This window comes from Homalodisca vitripennis, chromosome 6, assembly GCF_021130785.1.
Source record: "Homalodisca vitripennis isolate AUS2020 chromosome 6, UT_GWSS_2.1, whole genome shotgun sequence".
NCBI lineage: Eukaryota > Metazoa > Arthropoda > Insecta > Hemiptera > Cicadellidae > Homalodisca > Homalodisca vitripennis.
Window position 1 is genome coordinate 105,484,295 of NC_060212.1, and position 25,023 is coordinate 105,509,317.

The 25,023-nt window shown below is 32.4% G+C and overlaps 1 protein-coding gene across 1 annotated transcript; it reads right to left on the bottom strand.

Annotated features, from left to right (window-relative positions):
- Positions 1-7,029: 7,029 nt before the first annotated feature.
- LOC124365245 lies at positions 7,030-24,570 on the bottom strand. Its single transcript, XM_046821209.1, has 6 exons — positions 24,433-24,570; positions 18,845-19,010; positions 17,168-17,292; positions 10,160-10,224; positions 9,002-9,079; positions 7,030-7,216 (listed from the first exon to the last, which is right to left on the bottom strand). Exons 2-6 carry the CDS (start codon positions 19,004-19,006, stop codon positions 7,074-7,076), a joined length of 573 nt encoding a protein of 190 aa, XP_046677165.1. The 5' UTR covers positions 19,007-19,010; positions 24,433-24,570; the 3' UTR covers positions 7,030-7,073.
- Between the last annotated feature and the right edge of the window lie 453 nt (positions 24,571-25,023).

Below are 25,023 nucleotides of genomic sequence, written 5' to 3' on the forward strand. Positions count from 1 at the left end.
TACTAGTCATTTTTAAATGTCACACCAAGCAAGCGACAGAAATGTGACGTTCATTGGCAAATAGGACTTGTTCTACTTCGCAATATTTAGACATAAATTTAAATTTAGCTAAGTTAAGAGGTGAAATTTCAAGTACAGTGGTAACATTTGGAAGAAGGCTTATTATAGTAATAGCTATGGTGGGAAGGGCTGATTCGATGTGAATGTTGAATTTAACTCCAGTTCCCCTTCCTCTTACGTACATCATCCGAAATATGATGCTGTTGCAGACTTGACTCTTCATGTCTGGAGTCATTTTGGCCTGAAGGGATATCCAAACAATAGTCAGTGGCGAAGAACGATGACGTTTAAAACGAACCCCTCCACATCGTTTCGACATCTGAGACACCCAGACTATAAAAAGTAGTTCAATCTATGTGAAGAGATTAATTTTATCAGGTACACAATTTAAGTCTGCAACAGCACCAGATTTCAGATGCTGCATGTAAGGATGATTTTAGATGAACTGGAACTAAATTCAACTGTCACATTTCAGTGGTCTTGCGAAATTGCAACACAATCTTAGACGTTAAGTGACAGGTGTTCAAATATCCAAATTACCCTATTCAAAATATTTACAACCAGTTTACATTTTTAATAGGACAGATACACACCATAGATCGAGCAACCAAATTAAAATGGTATACGTTATTATGTTTTATTAAACATGCAAACATATAAGAAGAAAACTTTAAATAACCGAACTCTCTTTGAAATAATATAATGAGTTCACATGTTAAAATATTGTTCTGTATAAGAATTAAATCTGAATTAAAAGTAAATGGGGCTGCTAAATGTGGTAATAAATGCTTCTAACATACTCATTGGAGATTCAGAGGGTTTCTAACCCCGACCTGCAACACGGAACGTGTCTCAACATGACAGTTATTGCCTTCTCCCTACGTGAGACATCTCACTAAAACATGTTAAATGTATTCGTCACTCATTTTTTCTTTAACCACCACACATGTAATATAACTATCTAATCAACGCAAATATGAAGGAATAACAATATTGCTAGTCTTCTCGTGCCAGCAATATAACATAGTTATTAATGATTAATTAATATTATACGTAGACCTGTTTGAATAACATTTTCCAGAGTTAATATGTTCTTAATTTTAATCTAGTTCCAAGCAAAGGCTACAAATCTAAGACTGTGAAGCTTCTAATGTAAAAAATAACTTGTTAGAATTTGTATTTTACGTCATCAGCAATAAAGTTTAATTCGCTGAAGAAATATATTCATTTAAACTAGTATTTTCCATTTCACTTATAATCTCCAGAGTATACAAGGACAAATCTATATCCAAATAATCTCTCTAAAATCCAATCTAAAAGTGATATTCGTGCCCTCCCGTGTAAGGCACAGTGGCGGAAGAAAAATGATTCGGAGAAAATGGGGAATTGTTTAAAATTTTAAAAAACTTATATGATTTACTGAGATACTTTCCTTTCAGGTTGCAACACTAGAGGAAGAGGATTTTGATGTTCGACAACCCGTTTGTGTAAGACCACATGAAATTTTCAATTAATTTTTATGTGTTATATTATTCAAAAACTGTAAGATGTATGTTTTATGAAATCTACATAAAACACTCCTAACGTGTGGTTGGTAGGAAAACTGTGTAACAACAGTCCAATTACGAAAATTCTAAGAAGTTACCAGGGCTACTGGGGCTGCACGACGATTTTTAATACGTTCCCTTACCTGGAATAGAGATATCATAAGTCTTCACCTATCTATTTTTCTCTTCCTTAATTTCTTGCAGTTTTTTATGTAAATCAATTTAATATCTTTTGATTACACTTAATAAATTTAGCTGAAGAATAGTATATAACATAGGGATATTATTCATCTCCATGTTAAAACAAAATAATAAAGAATTCTAACTAATCCTAAATCGAACTCTCTAAACGCAATGAGAGTTAACAATGGTGCTGGAGCGCTTCCAAGACCGTTACACTGAGAGAGAACTGTTCTTCTATGAACAAACTTTTTGTCAATTTATCTGAACCTGAGAGAACGCTACAAACATCTTCAATTTCCAAAGACGAGCTTTAATGGTTTAAAATAAATTGCAATGACAGAATTACCAACAAGTGCGTTTTGTGACAAAGATGTCCAATGAGTAGGTTATCAAATGTATGGCACACTATACTGATGGATACAGCAAAAACCAAGGTGTCACCATCAAGCACTTCATTATAAGGGTTAAATAATAGAGGGCAATAAATTATAAAGCAGGTGTGTGGTTTGGCGTATGTAATCAGTTGTGTCGTGATTATTTTACAAAGTAATATCCCACATCTGTGTAACAGGCACAAATTCTTCCCAGACTTAAACTTTCTCAGAATATACATGCCTTTGAGCTGTGAACTTTTATTAGGGAACACCCTAGTTTGGAATATATAGATTAGTGTTGTTGTAATTTTTTTCCTAATGGACTTTTATTAACGGCACCATCAGAAGATACTACGTCCATTTATAAACATTTACATTTCGTTACTTGATATCAACATTAAATGTTGCTTTATATAGATGATAACCTTTATAGAGATGATAACCTTTTTATGCTCTGCAATCCCTAGCAATATTTAGAAAATGTATTGCCTACCGTCATATTTTGGTAGGAATTATTTTGGTATATCATACAGAAACAAATACGTTTAGTCAAAGTTTTTAATAATGTAGGATTCATACAATCGTATATAAAGTCGGACGTGCACATATTATATATTACATGTATGTAATATATGAGTAATATAAAACGTATACTGTATTACTCACTCCATAAGATTATGATAGTTTTTTTTTCATTTTATATTGCGTAATAAATTAGGGTATAAAAATCAAAACATATTTGTGTCATCTACTAGCATTTTTTCAATTTTGGTATCAATATGGTATTTTATTGTATCAATAATATTAATAAATTCTTAATATTTTAAATATTTTACCTAATGGTTCTGACTCTGATTTGGTTGTACATGATCATTAATGCAATCTTTATAACATCTTAACTTCTCCTCTTCATTAAGCCTTATACTTTTATGCTGTTTCTTTTTGTCACTATAAATACGGATTATGGTGAAATTACACTTGATTTGAGGAAAGGTACTGCACAGATATTTAGGCCTAAACATTCCAGGCGTATCATTTTTACGGCGTTCTGAAAGGATTCGAGTCGTGATCTTGTTCTTCGGACAATTTCAATTGCACCGAATCTAACGGCCTTCAAGTGGAATGCCAAATCAGGAACCAACTCGTACCAAGAGGAGTTTAGTATTATGATTTACGTATTTACGTATTATTTATGTATTTTAAAAAATAATGTAAATGACAATATCAATAAGTTGTATATTAACTCTGGGAATTTATTGAAATTTAACAAAGCAGATACAGAATATTACTACTGTGCCAATTAGAGAGTAAGGTAGGCAATTTTTATGTTGGAATACGAAAATATACGAAATATACAGATGGTTCACAATTGCCCGGAAGACATTTATTTCCTGAGAGATTCCTGAAAATCCCAGTGATTTTTGTGCATTGCATTCAAGGTATTATAACTTCCCTTTCGACAAATTTCGTCTTCCTGTGTCAGTAAAATTATTTATGTATTTGCTCTACAAAACCGATATAGAATTTATAAGAAAATCTAGAATTGTAACGACATGTGTAGTATAAATTTACAGTTATAAAAAGTAATTTGAAATGTTAATGATCTAGTATTTCATTAAATATCGCATTTAATATCATGTTTAGTAAAGTCACTGTACATTGAAATGGGATAAGCTATTATATCACAATATATGAGAGCAACTTCATAGTGTAGGTTTATACATAGATATGAAAATAGTCCACGTGCAGATATCCAATAAAGAACGTGTTACTATTGTACAAGTAATCCCACGTGGCAGTAAGCCAAGTCTGGGAGGTAACTGACCGATCTGAGTACAAAACATTGGTGTGGAATATCCCACGGCACTGGATTAACGCTTACTCATTATATTGTTTGCTTAATCCAGTCACTCTGCAATACTTGTGTCTTAACTAATTTTTCAAACTTATATTTCCATGATGTTTAGAGAATTCCTTTAGTAACGCGTTTTCCCACTTACTAAAGCAGATAACGGAATTAAGGTTACTTCTTGCAAACTAATTTAATGTTGTTTTATTCCAGTTTCCAAACAGTCTGAACACTAGATCCTTGACTTTAAGACTGTCAACTCAGTTTTAGATTATCGAGTATATTCAGAAAAAAGTTTAATACTTGGATCCTTTGGAAAATTAGAAAAAAGTGGGATTTGAATCACGTTATTTTTTATCTTACAGTCAAAATCAATGTCATAGTTTACATAGATTTTGAAAGGTAGTAAAGGGTTTAATAATTCAACACTTCCAAGTCTCGAAGTCAAGTAGACTAATCTTAATTTGCCTAACTCAATTCATCTACAATATTTTAGAAGACAGTTAGATTCCGTTTTTAAGGTTTTCACTATAATAGAATACTGTATCTCCAGGACTAGGTATGTCTAGTCCACAACGGATAATGACTGTTGGTGTGGGTGGAGCTCCCTTAGTGTTAAAGGCTAGTGTCTAGTCAATTGAGAGCTAGAATGAGAGCACTGTCCCCTGCCCGCTTTGACTCCAGAGGCTGGATCAGAGCTGGCCTTCCCTTCTTTCAAGGTGATATTACTGATATACATTTCACTATCCCTCAGTACGTGACCTTGTCAGGAGACGACCCTAACCCACTATCACTATCGCAAAACGTTGAATGATACTGTTTTAGAAGCTTGAATTTAACTTCATTGTTTTATTTCATACTTTTATATATAAGCCTTAATGACGTAAGGTAAAACAGATTTAATTGAAACTTGAAATATTGATGTCTTTACAGATTTGCTTCTCCTAATTTAAAGTTCAAAAATAGTATTATCTTAGTTTCAAAAATGTGTACATCAAATTATAGTTAGTGGCATTTTCACATTCTCATAAACTGGTCCACATGTTTTTATCACTTCATCGATCATATTGAGATTACCTTTATGACTCCCTTATTTGGCTAAAATATCTGTTGCAGTGTACGAAAGATAAAGGTAATTTACGTAAAAAAACAAGAACAAGCTCAATGTTTTTAGTCTGGATCCTTGGATTAGTCTAAACTTATTTGGAACACGGTCTATTTGAATTCTCTTATTCTTCCATAAATCCCGGGACTACAATGTAAGGACGTCAAGCAGGGGCTTAGCGCAGCAGCCTTCGTTACAGTAGAGCTCTCCAGAGTAACTTTACTTTTAAGGATCTCTTTGTCAAGTAAATATTATATGTCTACAAATAGCTTTATTATATGAAATGGACCCTGAAGCTCGTACAACATTATTGTTTATTCTTACCCGTTGAATCGTACCGTGATTCTTCCACTGTCCCTTGACAATAAATTGGTTGAACTTTAGAAGAATTAAATATCTCAAATAGTCCTGCAGTCGAAACTTGAATAGAAATTTCAATGCAATTTTAACCTAAAACAAATCTGTCTGTACACAGTTTTCCACTCATAACTTCAAGATGATATACAGGGTGTCATAAACTTCACTGGATGATAGTATTTATTATTTCAAACAAAAAATGCCATATAAAAATAGATCAAGAATTTTTTTACTTAGCCTCTAGCAACCATTAACTTTAACTAGTTAAGCTAAAGAAATCAAATTTTGTGTATGAGTTCGAATAAGTAAATAAGTGAACATTTGTTAGAGTTAATTGTGCTATTTTCTTTAATATTAACAAAATGGCGTCTATTAAAATGTTTAAATTAACATGACAAAAAAACCAGTATAAGTATAACAACTTCACTAAACACCAAAGAAGAGTCGCTTATCTCTTATCGCTTATTACTTATCGCCGATCAGCCTACACGACTCCGTGCCGGCCAAGATCTTTTCCTTGCCGCTTAACTTCATATTAAACGTAAATATTCTTCTATCGGAAAGTAAAATGCTTCTCTAATAAATAAAATAAACTTAATGTGTCGAAATGTAGCAATTACAACACACGAAAAGATGTCCTATAACTCCCGAAAAAATTCCAAAACAATTTGTTTATTTATTCGAATTGAATAAAACATAAATATATAGAATATCTATTGGGAAAACCACAGTTCCTGTGGTTCTGACAGCCCCACCTTCCCGAGGTATTGAAATACTGGAATAACTACCAACAGTTTTTTTTCTTTCCTCCCTGACAGGATTCGCAGGTACCGCCTTTTCAAATCTCAATTTTCCATAAATGTTCAGTGATAAAATTCCTGTAAGGAAACCCTTCAAAACTCTTAGCTTGTCCCGTATAATTCGATACAGTTCTTAAATCAGTTCCAGTTAGAGTGACTGATTATCTCTTTGTCTATCTCCACCCTTGGCTACTACCAAAAAAGATTAATTTCTCCAGTATTTTTTCTCTGTAAGGATAGCGTGCATCCAAGTCCTGCCAATTGTGTAGATATTCCTTTTCTGGACAGTTATGGGCAGCTTTTTCATTTTATTCAAGTCCTCTTAGCGGTCAAAAGAAAGTTTACTGTTTTATTCCATATCATTAAGAGTATTCTTAAGTTCCGCGCCCTATAAGAGCAAATGATGGAATAATGTCTGCATCACTCTTGCATGTCCAATATCTTAATGTTCTATGAGGTAGAAATGGGAACTTCTTTTTGTTGCTCGCTCCTCTGCCTCAAAAATAGACGAGATTTACACTCGATTAATCTCCTAACGTTTCATAATTTATTATTCATGATCCAAAAGTCCCATTGTTCCAATCCACAATATATATTCAGTAGGTCCATTTTTTAGGTATGCCGGATTATATAATATTGAAATTGTCTGTAATATAATAATTTCCATTATTTCATTTAAAACAAGACATATATTAAGTTAAGGAAACATTTTGCATCTAAACATTTTTTTTGAAAAATATGAAATAACCTTTAATTACATTTATAAGGATTAATATATTTGGTATATTCAAAAGAAAGTTAACAAATGATATTACATAAGTTATCAACGTCCGGTACCCCACACGTGTCCAATATAGTGTCAACAGCGCCAACTGCTTCCTCAATATATTTTAGGCTGGTTGATTTGGAGCATACCAATAAGTAGAAGTGGTCTATTAATCCTGGAACATAAGAACCACATTTTATCTGTTTGAGATTTTTTATGAATATCATCCTGTTAAATTTGAAAAATATAAATTCAATTAGGAGTATAACTGTTTTGTTTATATGATGTTTGCAAAATGTATTTACATACACCAACATTAAGAAAATAATTAAGTAAAATGTTCAGTTCCATTTATGACTAGTGACTCTTTTTAACTCTCAGGTCGATGAAGCCGTATATTCTTACAACTAAAAGTCATACTAACAGAGCTATCTCCCCCCTCCACCAACTCGATTACCTCGCTGCTCTGAGTTATCAACTGACGACATGGCATAAAAATTTAGTTTTATATTTGTTTATCCTCTGGATTAATCTTATAAAGTGTGATAACCCTAGGCAAAATATAAAAAAATCCTAACATGGTTAAAATACAGTAGTCATAAATATTCTAATATCAGCTTTACAATTTTTTCGAAATTATTGTCTATATTTTTGCAAGTAGAATATGTAATAAAATAAACATGCACAACGAGAGCATAGTATATTAGTCATAGGACAGCTTGCGTGTTACACCGCTTGGTTCAGAGAGATACTACGAGTATAATCCTTCAGGGGTTAAGGCTAGTTGGACAGAGTAAAATATGTTAAGATAATTTAGCAGCAACGGTAAAGATATGGTCTTTCCATTACATCCATTTGGCTTTACTTGACAAAAACAACTACTTGTTTATAACAGCATGAAATAGCTTGAATTAACTTTTCAGCTTGTCAAAATAGAAACTTATATTGTATTGGTGGAATGGAAATGATCTTCACATTTAGTTTAATCTAAAATCACCGAAAACTTGTATACAGATGTATAGTTCAATAGTTCAAGAAAGTGTTTTTTCTCTATAATTAATTATACGTGTAATATTAAATTAGTTATAATCCAAGAAACTAGAGCCAATTTGCATATCAGAAGCACAAAACTTTGTTTTTCAAGGAATTAATCGTCAGCAGAGACAGTATTTGTGGTATTCTTATAAGAAGGTATCGACAGTTTTTTTTTAATTAAAGAGAAACTTTATCTTCAGGTAATATTTTCTTAGCTGCAGACAATCTGTTAAACAAAAACTTAATCATCGTCAGCCAATCAATAGAACCCACATTCTAAATCTCTTCATCCCATTGTCTGATGGTGATGATGATGATGATGAGATAAATATAATCTAAAGATAAAACTATTATTTAATATGTTTAACCTTTTCGATAACTTCCCACTTGTAAATTTAGTAAATCACGACTTATTGACTCTGACTTGGATTCTTTTGTATGCCTCTACCGGTTATACGAAAATTTTGGTCGTGAGCTTATACAATGCAAGTGGACTCCTCTCAGCTTATGGCCTATAACAATTTAATCTATTGAGTTTTATTTCTGTGCTTGTGGTTTCGTTATTGAATATATAATGATAGAGACGTTCAATGCCCAAAGAACAAGAAAAATGCGTCTTCTGCTGACTATTAACCACAAAAAGATAGATAAATATCTCCATATATAAATACCAAATGATCTTCCTCAATACCAGATGAGTTTGATGGCTCTGGGTATAAATGATTTGTTATGTATGGTCACATGCATTGAATAAAAGAATATTTTGTTCTTTCACCTTAATTATTACTAATGAAAGCCATAGGCCTTCGTCCATAATTCATGCATCTATTTTTTTAATACTTTACAAAACAATAATGGCTTAAATGTTTGTAAACTATTTAACGTACATTTCCCAAGCTAATCAGAATCATTTACAATGTCTTACCCTTTTCATGGCAACAATAGAAACCAATGCATTTGTGTTTGAAGTAATTCGCGTAGCAAGTTAAGCTAACTCCACCAACTGAAAAATGAGAAGAGACAGTTAAATACTCCGATGTCAATTGAGCATCCTATAAACTATTTAGAACTAACCGTAGTATTAAACAATGTTTAACATAAACAAGTATATTCAAAGTAATTCAGCAATTTACAATTCCATAAAAATAAACTGATAACAAGATGTAGCAAAGAGCGTTACTGATAACAAGAGTAACGAAAGAAGCACACAGTCGATCAGAGAGACGGTGCACATATACGTGTTACCCTAGAATTACCGGAGCTCCTCCACCGATAGATCTATCAAGAGCTATTCTTATAAGGTCCCACACATATCGTGATGTTTTATAGTGTTTAAGGACTGGTTAGAGAGACCCTCGTCAAAGTCGCATGGTCACACAGATCGAGGATATACATTGCATTGTTACACAGGTTACTGACACATAATGGTATATTTCAAAACGTATAATAGAAAAACGTCGGAAGATACAAAATATCGTTGTCATTTGTTTGTTAACCAGGCTTGTATACTCTGAGGCCTGAGGCCATGTAATCAGTCTTTAAATGAATCTAAAAGTATTGCAGTGATATGTTTTATGTTGGTTTCGATTTCTGTTTCAGAAGAATCTGTTGTGAATTGAATATATAACTACAGGTATTATTTTGGAAATTATTATTTACAAAGTAGGCTATTAAAATTTTAAAAGTGTATGGTTAATTTTTAATTGTTAATTTTTAAAGTTCATATTAATTTTAATTCACACACAAAATTTTATATTAAAGATTAAAAAATGTGTATTACTGCTAAATAGTATGCCTAAATCACTGGAATTGATGATATTGAATTTCATTTATTGCGTTTCAATTACCAAACTTAAAAGTTTACATTGAGCATAAAAAGTAGGCAAGTTCAATACTAGTATTGATAAACAGTATATTGTCTCCTGACTAGTTTAATAGTTAATTCTTAAAATATTATTACGAAATCTTGTAATTTTATTTAGCTAGTCTCATCTATTTATTCTATTTGTTACCTAAGTGTTACCTTCTCCAGATACTAAATAGGACTAGATTTATTGTTTATGGTTTAAAACCAAATACTTACGTTCTATAGTAAAATAACCCTCGAACCATTCATACCCGATGTTAAATTCTATTTCTGTTAGGTATCTGTAACAAACAACAAGCTGTACTTATAGGAACATTTTACAGATTTTAACATCACGTTAACTTTCAAGCTAAATGCATAGTAATAAACAAATTATTTATTATATCATTCCACCAGTAAATTCGTTGTAGAAAATGTTGAATCAATGGGAATATTGAATTAGCTCAATTCCGCTTAGTGCAGCATCTGAAATCTGGGTTTGGGAGAGACTTACTGTTGGAATCTAGAATCCACGTCTGTCTGAAAAGATCCATAAACTATTGGTGGTGAAAGCATTCAAAACGAATATGCCTTGTATCTTTTCGACATCAGAGATACTTAGGCTATATTTAAATACTCATAAATTACATTTGAATCTATATTATATTCTAAAATAAAATTGTTACTACCTGTAACGTAGAAATAACAACTAGCCTGCAATTGTTTACAGAAGAAACAAACATCTTGCTAATGTTGCACATAAAAAACTAAATATAAGTTACTTTATATTTCAACTTTTACTTAGACTATTCTTATTAAATCTTAAATTCAAAATAATAGGTCTATGTTGTATCAGATTGGTATAGTTATTGATAAATTACTAGCAATACAAGTGGAAAGTGAGAGAAAAATGTCATAAATAGAAGTAGAGTAGATTTTCGATGATTGGGAGAACTCGTACATGAAACATTTGTAATTTATATTACTATCATCACTTGGAGTAGAAAGTAACTCCTTCAAGCACAGACCTTGTGTAATACATAATGTAATTTTGCGACAAGTTTTGAGCAATTCACGTGGTTTTCTAGAAGAACTGCACTTGTGTTTCTCCTAAAACTAAATATAAATTCAAACTTCGAACTTTCTTATATAAGAGCTCTCTATTTTTAGACGATTCATTCTCACACGATGAAAAGACGATATCACTTCAATGAACATTCTTTGCCTTAATAATGTGTTATGATAATACTTTGTTACTTTCCAAACGTTAAACTATTCAGCAGAGTTCCGCTCACTATCTAAATATGCACAAACAAATTAAGATAAGAAGTATAAACCACCTAGAACGTAATTGTTTTCATTCGTACAATGTACACTTAAAATTAAGAGAACTGATCCTCAGGTACTAGTTTAGGGCAAATAAAATTAAAATAAAACAAATAATACTAATAAATTAATATATTTTATAACTAACTTTGTGACTTTTGTGTACTTAATATATGTATTTATCTTTGCCATTTAATAGTACACCAGGAATAATTTTGGCACTTTAGTAAAATACTAAATGTCCTAGATTTAGGTGACTTTTCTTGTAAATGTGTAAAATTTCAAGATTGTTTTCATTATTTGTGTGTGGAAATTCAATATGATTTGAATGTTCAACATTGAATTAGATATTGTCCTTAATGCTTTTACATGCTTATTAAATGTAATTTTGGAAGGATCTACCGGTTTGTGCAATATAGTGGTTTTTGACATTCGCATTTTACATTTTCTATTCTCAGTAATGGCGCAGCTGTTAGGTAGTGCAGACGTTGTGAGTGGGCTCCTGATTGAGTTCGTGATTATGCAGTTAAACTCAAATAAATGAGCTATTTCTGTTGGTAAAAGCTTACTTTAGCCTATATGTATTAAATATTTCATTGATTCAGTGCAAGTGTAGTGTTTTTTGTAGAATTATAATTACATTGAGTGTGAAACGTCAACATAACCTAAACATGGCGCTGTGTGGGGTATGTATGAAATCCTTTAGCACGAAACAGATTAAAAACTACTTGCTGTGATTGTGAATACGAATTTCACGGAACATGTGTTAAGTTGAGTAAAGTAGATATTGAATATTTATCTAGTGCTGGTCTTACATGGAGATGTGGCCCATGTAGCGAAAGCCAGACGTCGTAGTATGTCATTAGAATCCGAGGCTACTGAGGGTAAGCTAACATTACAAGATGTTTTTAAAGCTATACAGGATTTAACTAATGAACATAAAAACTCAATTAAAGAGTTTAATAGGTCTTATGAGGCCTTGAACGATACTTTGGAAGAAAATACTAAAACCTTAAAAGAGCAAACTGAGAAAATGAAACAGTATTTGGAAAGAATTGATAGCCTAACTGCTGAAAAATAAGTTTTTTGAAGGAAAGAGTACACACTTTGGAAATTAGGCTTGATGAGGGCAGATCAATATTCTCGCAGGAATTGCGTAGAAATACAAGGCGTCCCAGTACAAAATAATGACAACATTCAGACGGTCAAGGATGTAGGCAAGGCCTTAGGTGTAGATATTGAAGATAAGATGATAGATGCCTGCCATACCCTGGGTAAAAAGGTTAATACAAAGGAAACTCCAGGCATAATTGTAAAATTTTTCAGGAGAGTAGATGCAGAGGCCCCTGCTGAAAAAGAGACGAGAGAAAAGAGACTTCTCCACCAGACACCTGAACTTGGCATCGGATAACCCTATTTACGTGAATGAATCATTGTCTCCGACGAGGAGGAGGTTGCTGCGCATGGCGAGGCAAGTGCGGAGGGAACGAGGTTACAAGTGGCTTTGGGTGCGAGGAGGTAAGATCTTTCTCAGAAAAGAAGATAATGGACCTGTAACTGTTGTTCAATGCCAGGCTGACCTTGACAAAATTTAATTGCTGTACTAAAAGTATTGTATATAGTTATAGTGTTGTATATATAGTTAGTTATAAGTGTTATATGGTATCTAATAACCTATTTGATATACTTTGATTGGTAAAAAGTAACGTCTAATGGATTACATTGAAAGTATTGAAATCTTAAACCAAAGTACCAAAGTATATAAAAGACACCAAAATCCTATTAAAAATTTCATTGATGAATTAAGACAGTATCTACAAAAACCAAACATTAAGATGTGTAAGGTTATGTTGATTTTGGGTGACATGAATATAAATATTTTAGATGATAATTCAGAAATTGACGATTATAAACTTACTTTGGCTTGTAATGGAATAGAAATCGCTTATTTACGACCCTACTAGAGTAAATACGAATTCAAAAAACATGTTTAGATCATGTTCTTGTAAAATCAGCGAACAAAAACAAATTGGAAATTGAGGCGAGTGTTATTGACGTATGTGTATCAGGCCACTACATGACAGCTGTTTGTATGCAGGTAGGAGCCCCTCCCGCGCCGTCTGACTTGCTCGAGGTCGCGCAGTTGTCTTATCGCGTCAACAATTGAACAGCTGATTAAAAACCTCGAGATGGCAGATTGGTATGACGTTTTTCAGCAGTGTAACGCTTTCTATAGCCTTTGACCTATTTTATAATAAATTAAATCTTATAATTACAAATTCAAAAAGGGTCGTAACATCGAAAAAAATCTAACATAACTAAACTTAAACCTTGGATTGATTCAGCTATATGCAAGCTATTTAAATTAGAAATAAATCTATTTTAAGAATCTTAAGAAAAATCCTAATAACGAAGTAATGCAGAAACAGTTTAAAGAATTTAGAAATAAGTTGCTGATTGATATACGTGTTCTAAAAAACAAATACTATTCTGAGCTTTTAAAAACTACAATGGTAATTCTAAAAAAAACATGGAGTAGGTATTGTAAAGGACATAACGGGTCAGAAAAAATGCAATAATTCTGTGATAGCTTTGGAAGTAAATTGTAATATAGTATCTGATCCCGAAATAGTGGCTAATGAATTTAACAATTATTTTTTATCTATTCCTGGCGAACTAAGCAAAACAATTAAGAAACCAAATAATATTGATTACACGAATATATAAAGATTATTTATGAAACAATGGACCACTCAATCAATGTTTTTATTTCCTCCAACTTTAAATGAGCTTATAATAGCAATTAATTCCTTAAAAACAAGTACCGCAACAGGTTCTAGATGGTATTAGCACGTCATTGGTTAAAGATACATATAGCAAATTTGCAGATGTCTTGCTTTATATTATAAACTTGAGCTTTGAGACAGGGGATTTTCCAGAAAAGTTGAAAGAAGCTGTAGTCATACCAATTTATATAAAAACGATTCTAGAACCTCTTGTAATAACTACAGACCTATATCATTACTGTCCACATTTGCAAATATATTTGTGAAAATCATGAAAAAAAAGTTGTTACAATTTCTCGAAAATACAAATTTTTTCAGTGCAAATCAGTATGGATTTAGACAAGTCATGAGTACGGAAACGGCTTTGCTTGAGTTTATGAGTAGAGTGGGTAATGGGATGAACGATAGGAAAAATGTAACAGGGCTTAGGAGGAACGTACATAACTAATTTAAAGCCTATAATTTACAGTTCAAAAACATTTTATAAGAATAATCATGGAAAGAAAGAATACTGAATCATCTACCCTTTGTTTTTGAGATTGAATATTCTTCCTTTAAAATATTGTTTGTTTTTAAAGTTTTAAAATATTTTTCTTGAGAAGCAAGAATCTAAGTAAATTCAACAAATAAATTTAAACTTAAATTTAAGAAATGCAGAAGACTCATTAGTGCGAAAGCCTTCAAATTACTTTCTCACAAAGACTTTTTATTTTTTTAGCACCAAAACTTTTTAATCTGTTACCGCAGCATATAAAGAGTCAATATTCAATTAATATTTTTCTAAAACAGCTTAAAAAGTGGCTATTGTCTTATGAAGGATATTGAAGAAGTACTTTTATTAAAATTAATGTTTAAAATGAGATTATTTCCTTTTCCTTGTAATCTGTTTCCAATAATGATAATAATGCATCATCTAACTTTATGTTCTAGTTATGTTCATTATGTTCTCCATGTTTATTTGTTTAATTTTTTACATTTAGGCTTAGTTGATTATTTTATGTATAGTTAAGATTTTTTATTTTTTATGTATTAATTTAGTAGTGTTTTTCACGTACTTCATTTAGAGTAAATATAATAAGTTTTGCTAAATTAATATTAGTGTACTGTTTGTAAAGCTGCTTAGTTTTTCTGTTAATTTTATGATATGAGACTCCAAACAGGCTTTGCCTTGGAGTTTTTCTCTTTATTTCTCAGAGTGATGTATATGTAGTAAGTTAGTAGTTGTTAGTGTATGTACTCGTATGTATTGTTATGTGTTGTAAGTAATTGTAATGTTTTTTTTTGGTTAGTCTGTACAATTTTATAAAATTCGTATCTGTAAATTTTTTATATGTGAGAAATAAAGTTTCTTTCTTTATTTCTACTGTTAAATTTTAAATTTTGATTTTGGTTTTTTGAATTACGTTTATTTTTTTATTATAAGGTTTTTATCAAGGTTATTAGAAGTTTAGAATTCTAATTGATATTCTTGTTTAAATGAAGATTTACTAACTTTGTGGCAATGTTTACTAAGATAGTCTGATTGAATGTATGTAGTAACTCTTTTAACTAAATACGTACTTATAAAAATTTATTCGCCTCACATTGAGTTTACGACAGCCCCTCTCGGTGTCGAACTAGCATGTGGCAGTTCAACCAGCATCTAATACAGTCACAACTTCTTTGTCGGTTTAAACATTTGCACACTATAAAACATTGATATATTTATGTTAAATCAATATGCATGATTGCCTATAACCATTTTAGCGTTCTTCGTATTTAATATTGATTTCAAAATAGAATTAAAAATAGAATATGAATATGCCACACGTACGGAAATGCCATTCAGTTCCAGAACTCTAAGCAGCTTACCCAAAGATCATCGTGCATTTATTTTATAACACGTCGGGTGCCCATACAACTTTGTCTTTACAAATAGAAATTATTCTTTATTAGTGTGGGTTGTAAAAATATATACCATACGAGAAGTTAAGTTTTCTTACACTTGTAGTAGTAAAATATTATTTAAATTTTTCTGTCAACTTTTCAAGTGCTAGCAATTTTTTTAAACATGGACTCAATTTTCAAACACGACAAGGACCTCAACCGCTGTGAATAAATCAAAATTCAATACCACATATTCAGGCGAATTTCAAACTTGATTTATACTTAACGTATAAGATAATGAAGAAAGTTATTGGGTTTAAACATGCTATAGGGTGTGACCATAGCTTCTCTCCCTACAGATAATAACATTCTAAATGCTATTGAATGAGCAATGTATATATATATATATATATATATATATATATATATATATACAAAACGCTTGCTTTCTGCCTCTTTTTGTTAGATTTTGTTGGTGCTCCCATTGTTTTTACTTGTACAGCGATGGTAACGTTCCTCAGCACTAGTTTCCTCAGCGTTTTGCAGAATTACTAAAAAAAAGTAAACCTCAAAAGCTGTCAGCAGTGGTTCTTTTTAAATATTTTGGCTACATACTAGCAGTTACTGCGTCTTCTCTTGCAATTTTGTAGGCTCTTCACGTGCATGAGCACTTCTAGTTCGAGTGAACTATAATTCCGATGCCAATGTGTAAAAGGCTAAATTCATGTAGTGACACGATTTAAAGTGGATTTCATATAAATATACAAATATTTTGGGTTTATCCAATATCATATAAAATTCTAAGCATGTTAGATAGCTTGTTACCAAACTAGATGACTAGATACATTTATATTCATAGATATATTTATAGAAGTTAGCAGCCTGTATAAAAAATCTAAAAATATTGTAGGATATCATAAAGCGTGGAAAGGTTCTACAATCATCTGATCATTTACACATTTAACACATTGAATGTACATATTTTATGTTTAGTAACATTTAGAGATATTGTCCATATAGTTTAAAAGTACACAATGCAGTCGTAGAGTAGATATATGCGTAACTATGATAATTAAAGTACATTTTATATCAATGAAATAAATAAATATATATATATACATTTTATTATATTTATTTTATTGATATAAAATTTACTTTAATTATCATAGTTACGCATATGTCTACTATATATATATATATATATATATATATATATATATAAATTGTATCATACATATATATTAACATAAAAATATACATTATTTACTTGCAATTTTGGTATATGATTATCTTGCCACCTAATAATTCAAACGTCATATCAAGAGTATTGGCATTATGAGATTCCAAAAATGAGCTGGAACACAGCATGGCTGTAAACTCCTTGTACAATACCTAAAACAAATGTATAGATATATTATTCATATAGCAGAGCATATCCTTCCTTGCACAATGCACAGAACACGTAATAAATAAAGCAATATTACGCATATTATTACTTACTCAATAAATAAACAGAGCAATTTATTCATATATTACAACAGCAACTCCAGATTAATAGAACCACTATACAAAGTTATGAACCGTAAGTAGTGAGAAGAAAGCCCAAATGAGTTTGTGTAAACATCGTGTTGTATTTCAGTGTTTGCAATAAGTAACTATGGCATATGTTCGTAATCCATTACCCTCTCCAACTCCTAATCCAAAAATTGGAAAAATATTGAAAATTAAGTTTTTGTCAAGGCCAGTCACAGAAGGTAAACTATTAGTGTCATTACTTAAGTTTATTGTTGAGTTACGTAGACTGTATATAATATAGAGTTTGTATAAAACAAAACAAATTGCCTTTATATGTATAAATGTTGGAGAACATCACTGGCTCTCATAAGATCCTTCGGATCAGTAAAAGCACGTTAGTTAGTAACATTAAAAGTTCAACACAGTTTTTTGAATGCAGAAAATTGTTGCTTCTCATCTTATTTATTTACCGATGAGCTTCGCCGAAGATTACATCTTTTGATCAAGGCTAAACTTTACTGGAGACTCTGAGTTTTCAAGAGGTTCAACAGGAATTATGAAAATAATCATCAACAATATGGAAGGAATTTTAACGAAGTAAACTCACGACATAACAAAAATGTGAAAAAGGAGCTTTATACGTAAAGAAGAAGCTCCGATAATGAAATCCATTGTGGAGATGAAAAAGAATTTATTGAAAAAGACAATATGGATAGAATTTTCGAAGCCAATAGTAGATATGTATCCCGTGACTTCTATACTAATAAAAAATATAAATCAACAGGTGTTTAGTCAATTTTTACAGAATTAGTTCATAAACAAACAAATAGAATGTTTGTTATTTTATATGTTTTTAAAAAATGAAAGAAACTAATTCTTATTCTAACCCGATTTTGCGTATACAGAAATTAAGTTAAATACAAAGTTACAATGTAGTTGGTTTTCAAGACATTCTTCATTGAGAGACAGACAGACAAACATATACGCAGGCATATGGTAATGATGCTAGTCTAGTGGTAAAAGACTTACAAATTTTAAGTACCTATGTATTTCAATTCGTTCTCGAGATATCTTGTGGAAAGTTAGGCTTTACTGACGCTCAGCCAAGTTTGGTACTGGAATTTGCATAATCATTACAACTTGACGTTTCCCATGAAGAAATGAAGATTCATGGAATATTCTAGGTATATTCGTTCACGATATATCGTGATTTGGCCAGCACCCTCAATGACGTTTCGCTGATACTTAACCATTTAACATTTCAAAGGAATCTAATAGATACGAATCGCATGCGTTTTAAATCACCATGCTATCTTAACTTTGTTTGTATTGTGGATTATTGTTTAAAGTTTAATAACAAATATAGTACACTTCGACCAAACCCATCTTACTCAAATAATAAAACAATAACATAAAATATCGGACGTACCAATTGCGGTATCGTGAACACATTTCCAGCGTATTTTCCTCCATTAAGAGTTTTGAAACAGTTGATTATGGTGTTGTTACATGACGAATGATGACCACTAGCTGAGGTGACACAAACTAGCGAGCACGCTATGATCAGTAACTGGATTATATAGTGCTCCATGACTCTGTAACAATCGGTTATTGTACTGTTACATTTCAAATTAGGTCCAGTGTCCTAGATGACACAAACTAGCGAACACGCTGTGATCAGTAGCTGGATTATATAGTGCTCCATGACACTGTAACAATCGGTTATTGTGCTGTTACATTTCCAATTAGGTCCAGTGTCTTAGATAACACAAACTAGCGAACACGCTGTGATCAGAAGTTGGATTATATAGTACTCCATGACACTGTAATAATCGGTTATTGTGCTGTTACATTTAAAATTAGGTCCAGTGTCCTAGATGACACAAACTAGCGAGCACGCTGTGATCAGTAGCTGGATTATATAGTGCTCCATGACACTGTAACAATCGGTTATTGTGCTGTTACATTTCAAATTAGGTCCAGTGTCCTAGATGACACAAACTAGCGAACACGCTGTGATCAGTAGCTGGATTATATAGTGCTCCATGACTCTGTAACAATCGGTTATTGTGCTGTTACATTTCAAATTAGGTCCAGTGTCCTAGATGACACAAACTAGCGAACACGCTGTGATCAGTAGCTGGATTATATAGTGCTCCATGACACTGTAACAATCGGTTATTGTGCTGTTACATTTCAAATTAGGTCCAGTGTCCTAGATGACACAAACTAGCGAGCACGCTGTGACCAGTAGTTGGATTATATAGTGCTGCATGACTCTGTAACAATCGGTTTATTGTGCTGTTTACATTTAAAATTAGGTCCAGTGTCCTAGATGACACCAAACTAGCGAAGCACGCTGTGATCAGAGTTGGATTCTATAGTGCTCCATGACTCTGTTAATAATCGGTTATATTGTGCTGTTACATTTAAAATTAGGTCCAGTGTCCTAGATGACACAAACTAGCGAGCACGCTGTGATCAGAAGTTGGATTCTATATAGTGCTCCCATGACTCTGTAATAATCGGTTATTGTGCTGTTACATTTAAAATAGGTCCAGTGTCCTAGATGACACAAACTAGCGAACACGCTGTGATCAGACTAGTTGGATTATATAGTGCTCCATGACTCTGTAATAATCGGTTATTGTGCTGTTACATTTAATATTAGTCCAGTGTCCTAGATGACACAAAACTAGCGAGCACGCCTGTGATCAGAAGTTGGATTATATAGTGCTCCCATGACTCTGTAATAATCGGTTATTGTGCTGTTACATTTAAAATTAGGTCCATTGTCCTAGATGACACAAACTAGCGAAAGCACGCTTGTGATCAGAAGTTGGATTATATAGTGCTCCATGACTCTGTAATAATCGGTTATTGTAGCTGTTACATTTAAAAATTAGGTCCAGTGTCCTAGATGACACAAACTAGCGAGCACGCTGTGACCAGTAGTTGGATTATATAAGTGCTCCATGACTCTGTAATAATCGGTTATTGTGCTGTTACATTTAATAAATTAGGTCCAGTGTCCTAGATGACACAAACTAGCGAGCACGCTGTGACCAGTAGTTGGATTATATAGAGCTCCCTCCATGACTCTGTAATAATCGGTTATTGTGCTGTACATTTAAAATTAGGTCCAGTGTCCTAGATGACACAAACTAGCGGAACATAGCTGTGATCATATAACGACTTGGGATTGTTGATATTAATATCAACAATCCAAGTCGTTATATTCACTGCGCCACTCTGCTTTACTAGACAAATTTAGCTTATTTGGCCCAACAATGTTACCAACCTACTACCTGTCTCAATAGCTTTCTAAGTTTTATCTACAGTGCTATCAGTAATTGTTTCCACACCACGGAACCACAGTTCATAAATTAATTCGTCCTTACTTAAAAAGGTCCACTTTGAGAGCCATTTTTTTTTTTTGTTAAATAAATTTAACTTAACTAGACAACAAAAGTTCTTGCCAAAGTTTTCTAACAAAGTTTATAACAGTTTGTATAAGTTTATTTAAAAATTCACTGGATTACTTTACAAGCAGAGTGGCGCAGTCAATTAATATTTAAATCATCAATAATACATCCAAGACGATATAAAATATATTTTTGTATTAGTAAAGATCCTAGTGAATATTAAGCCACAATGTATTACTAAAAATTTGTTAACTACTATTAAATATTATCTGGTTTGTCTAAAATAAAAATCACAGTTGTAAATAAAAACAATGGATTTATTTTTTAAACTGGCAAATTAATAAGTTCAACGTTTCAGAATTTTTATCACTCTATTTTCCACAAAGAATTGACAAACCGTTTAGTAAATTTTAAAATTCCTTTGGAAAGAAATAAAAATATTAATCAAATATATCAAAATAAAAAATCAGAGCTCTCTTCATAAAATAAAATAATAAAGTGTTAAAATAAATATGAAATACCACTTGGAAATAAACTAAAATAAAAAATGTTCACTTTCTAAGTTCACTCCAAAATTCAAAATAAAAATTTAAACTTCTCTTTACACTATTTGAACCATAACTTTCAAGTCTCTTGCAATTCAGATTACAACTCTCTCTCTAACAATTATTAAAATTCAATTAATTTTCAATTAATAATTCACAATAAAACAGTTCCAGTTTAAATAAATATTAAATAAATTACTACTTTTCCAAATCTCAATTAAAGTTATTAACAAAGTTCAATTTTAATTCACTTCTCTTGCAAGCATGAACCAAATGTAACCTGTATGATTTATTATGCTCTATTGTTCTTCGAAAATAAGTTTATTTAGAATGCTCTGTAGTTTCTTTGAATTTAATTTTTTTCCTATAAAAAAGACTACAGAATTAATTTAAAAATCAGATTAGGATAAGTGTTTCAATAAAACGTACAATAAATTTGGTGCTTACCTCAAAATCACTCGCGGAAAAATTTAAGAAATACGGCGCACTGCAATTAAAGTTACTCACGAAAAAAACCAAAAGAAGGGCGACAAAAATTATGAGCGGGGCGCTTAAATACTTCCCTTTTCCAAAATCAACTTTGCAGGATATCCGTGGTGGTACTCTCTCATTGGTCCAGCTGTATCAAACCAGCGGAGAACAATACTCGCAACAAGACAAGTTTCTAATCAATTCAAGGCAGTCAAACCTGCCTTCCTAACAATTTAAAACTACCAGTACTAACTTGCCAAAGGATTACATTGTTAGTTTTTACCCTGCCATTTTTTTTCACAATCTAATCTAAATTTAAGTCCCAATATTTCAATCCCAAAATTTTTATTTAATTTAAGTTTTAATAAAAAAAATAAATCAATGTAGCTTTAAAACGCTACACGATCAGTAGCTGGATTAATATAGTGCTCGACACCTGTAACAATCGGTTATTGTGTGCTGTTATATTTCAAATTAGGTCCAGTGTCCTAGAAGAAACAAACTAGCGAACACGCTGTGATCAGTAGCTGGATTATATAGTGTCATGACACTGAAACAATCGGGTATTGTGTGCTGTTACATTTCAAATTAGGTCCAGTGCCCTAAATGACACAAACTAGCGAGCACACTGTGACCAGTAGCTGGATTATATAGCGCTCCATGACACTGTAACAATCGGGTATTGTGTGCTGTTACATTTCAAATTAGGTCCAGTGTCCTAGATGACACAAACTAGCGAATACGCTGTGATCAGTAGCTGGATTATATAGTGCTCCATGACACTGTAACAATCGGTTATTGTGTGCTGTTACATTTCAAATTAGGTCCAGTGTCCTAGATGACACAAACTAGCGAACACGCTGTGATCAGTAGCTGGATTATATAGTGCTCCATGACACTGTAACAATCGGTTATTGTGTGCTGTTACATTTCAAATTAGGTCCAGTGTCCTAGATGACACAAACTAGCGAACACGCTGTGATCAGTAGCTGGATTATATAGTGCTCCATGACACTGTAACAATCGGTTATTGTGTGCTGTTACATTTCAAATTAGGTCCAGTGTCCTAGATGACACAAACTAGCGAACACGCTGTGATCAGTAGCTGGATTATATAGTGCTCCATGACACTGTAACAATCGGTTATTGTGTGCTGTTACATTTCAAATTAGGTCCAGTGTCCTAGATGACACAAACTAGCGAACACGCTGTGATCAGTAGCTGGATTATATAGTGCTCCATGACACTGTAACAATCGGTTATTGTGTGCTGTTACATTTCAAATTAGGTCCAGTGTCCTAGATGACACAAACTAGCGAATACGCTGTGATCAGTAGCTGGATTATATAGTGCTCCGTGACACTGTAACATTCGGTTATTGTGTGCTGTTACATTTCAAATTAGGTCTAGTGTGCTAGATGACACAAACTAGCGAGCACACTGTGACCAGTAGCTGGATTATATATTGATGACACTGTAACAATCTGTACTGGCTCGTTTCAAATTAGGTCCAGTGTCCTAGATGACACAAACTAGCGAACACGCTGTGATCAGTAGCTGGATTATATAGTGCTCCATGACTCTGTAACAATCGGTTATTGTACTGTTACATTTCAAATTAGGTCCAGTGTCCTAGATGACACAAACTAGCGAGCACACTGTGACCAGTAGCTGGATTATATATTGCTCCATGACACTGTAACAATCGGTTATTGTGTTGTTACATTTCAAATGAGGTCCAGTCCCTGAAATGACAAAAACTAGCGAGCACGCTGTACTACCAGCATGGTCCATTAAAATTTATCTAAACAAGTTTATATAAACTTAATTTATGAATTTTAAATTTTACATTTTTTCAGTATTCTTGACTTCTAGTTCATATTGTGAATGGTTTGGATTCTTGGTACGTTTAATTGCACATTGTCTCATGGCTCAAACATAATTAAATAAGTGTTGTATTTCATTTTAATAAAATATAATTAATGTTGGTGTCAATTTTGTTTCGATAGTACTATAGTTAACATTCGTCGATACATTAACGCCAATACTTGCTGCTATTTGAAGACAAGTCCTAGCAAGAGAAATGAAGAGAGTGCTCGCTGGACTGGTCTAATGTACCCGAGCGCAGGGAGTTGTCCCATCTGAGTCCAGGGATTGTGATCTTTACCATCCACCAGTAGCTGTCGGTTCGCATGAAACTGTATGTTTTTAGTGTCGATAAATCCAGTTTGTACTGGGGAAATTCGATATAGGCATTGCTTACACAACTACATCCATGAAATTCGTTCAGCCTCTCAACCGTAACTGCTAAAAAAGGATATTCACGTGTTTAGGAAAGTAGTAAGAAGCGGAGCTTTATCATGATTGGCTAAATCATCATAAATCCATTGAATGATAATTCAATGGGCCGTCTGTCTGCTTTTTAACAATTTCTGGAAAGTTTCCAAATAACTATTTTCTTCAAATTTCTACTTAATATTCACCAAAATATTGATAAGATCCATACTATGAAATAATTTTGGTTCAAATTTGACTAACTCCCAATAATGTAATTCATACATACAACATTTACTTACCCGTGTAGAGTATCAACTCATATGAAATGTTTTCCTCCAAATTATATAAAATTCCCCTCCTAGCTTAAAAGTAACACTCACGACCATAACTTACTGCGAAATTTAAAACACAAGAAACTACATTTTACGGTTGTTTACCTGTGAATAATTCTAACATGAATTGTTATATACATCCTACTCCGACACATGTGTATTCGAACACGATATTGTAATTAACATGGCAGATCTTATCATTTTAGTTAAATTCATACCGTGAAAGACATGTTTGCTTAACGTTACTTATTGTTAAACTGGAAGTAAAGTTTATTTCAAGAATGAGCATACGATAATATTCTTTAGAGGTATAAATTATTGCAAAACTACAGTTTTATTTATTTTAAGCTTTCCCTGGTACGGGGGGGGGAATGAAATTACACACAAATATTTCTGTTGCCTACAATTTTTTTCATACTCATTGGACATTAAGAAAATAAAAAACTATGTCAGAATATTGCAGTGAATTTGGGCAGTAGGTTACTCAAGATCGCGTGGAGATGTTACTCAGTGTCAGCCATGTATAAACTACAGTCAGTTTCATATTGTTGCTTGCAT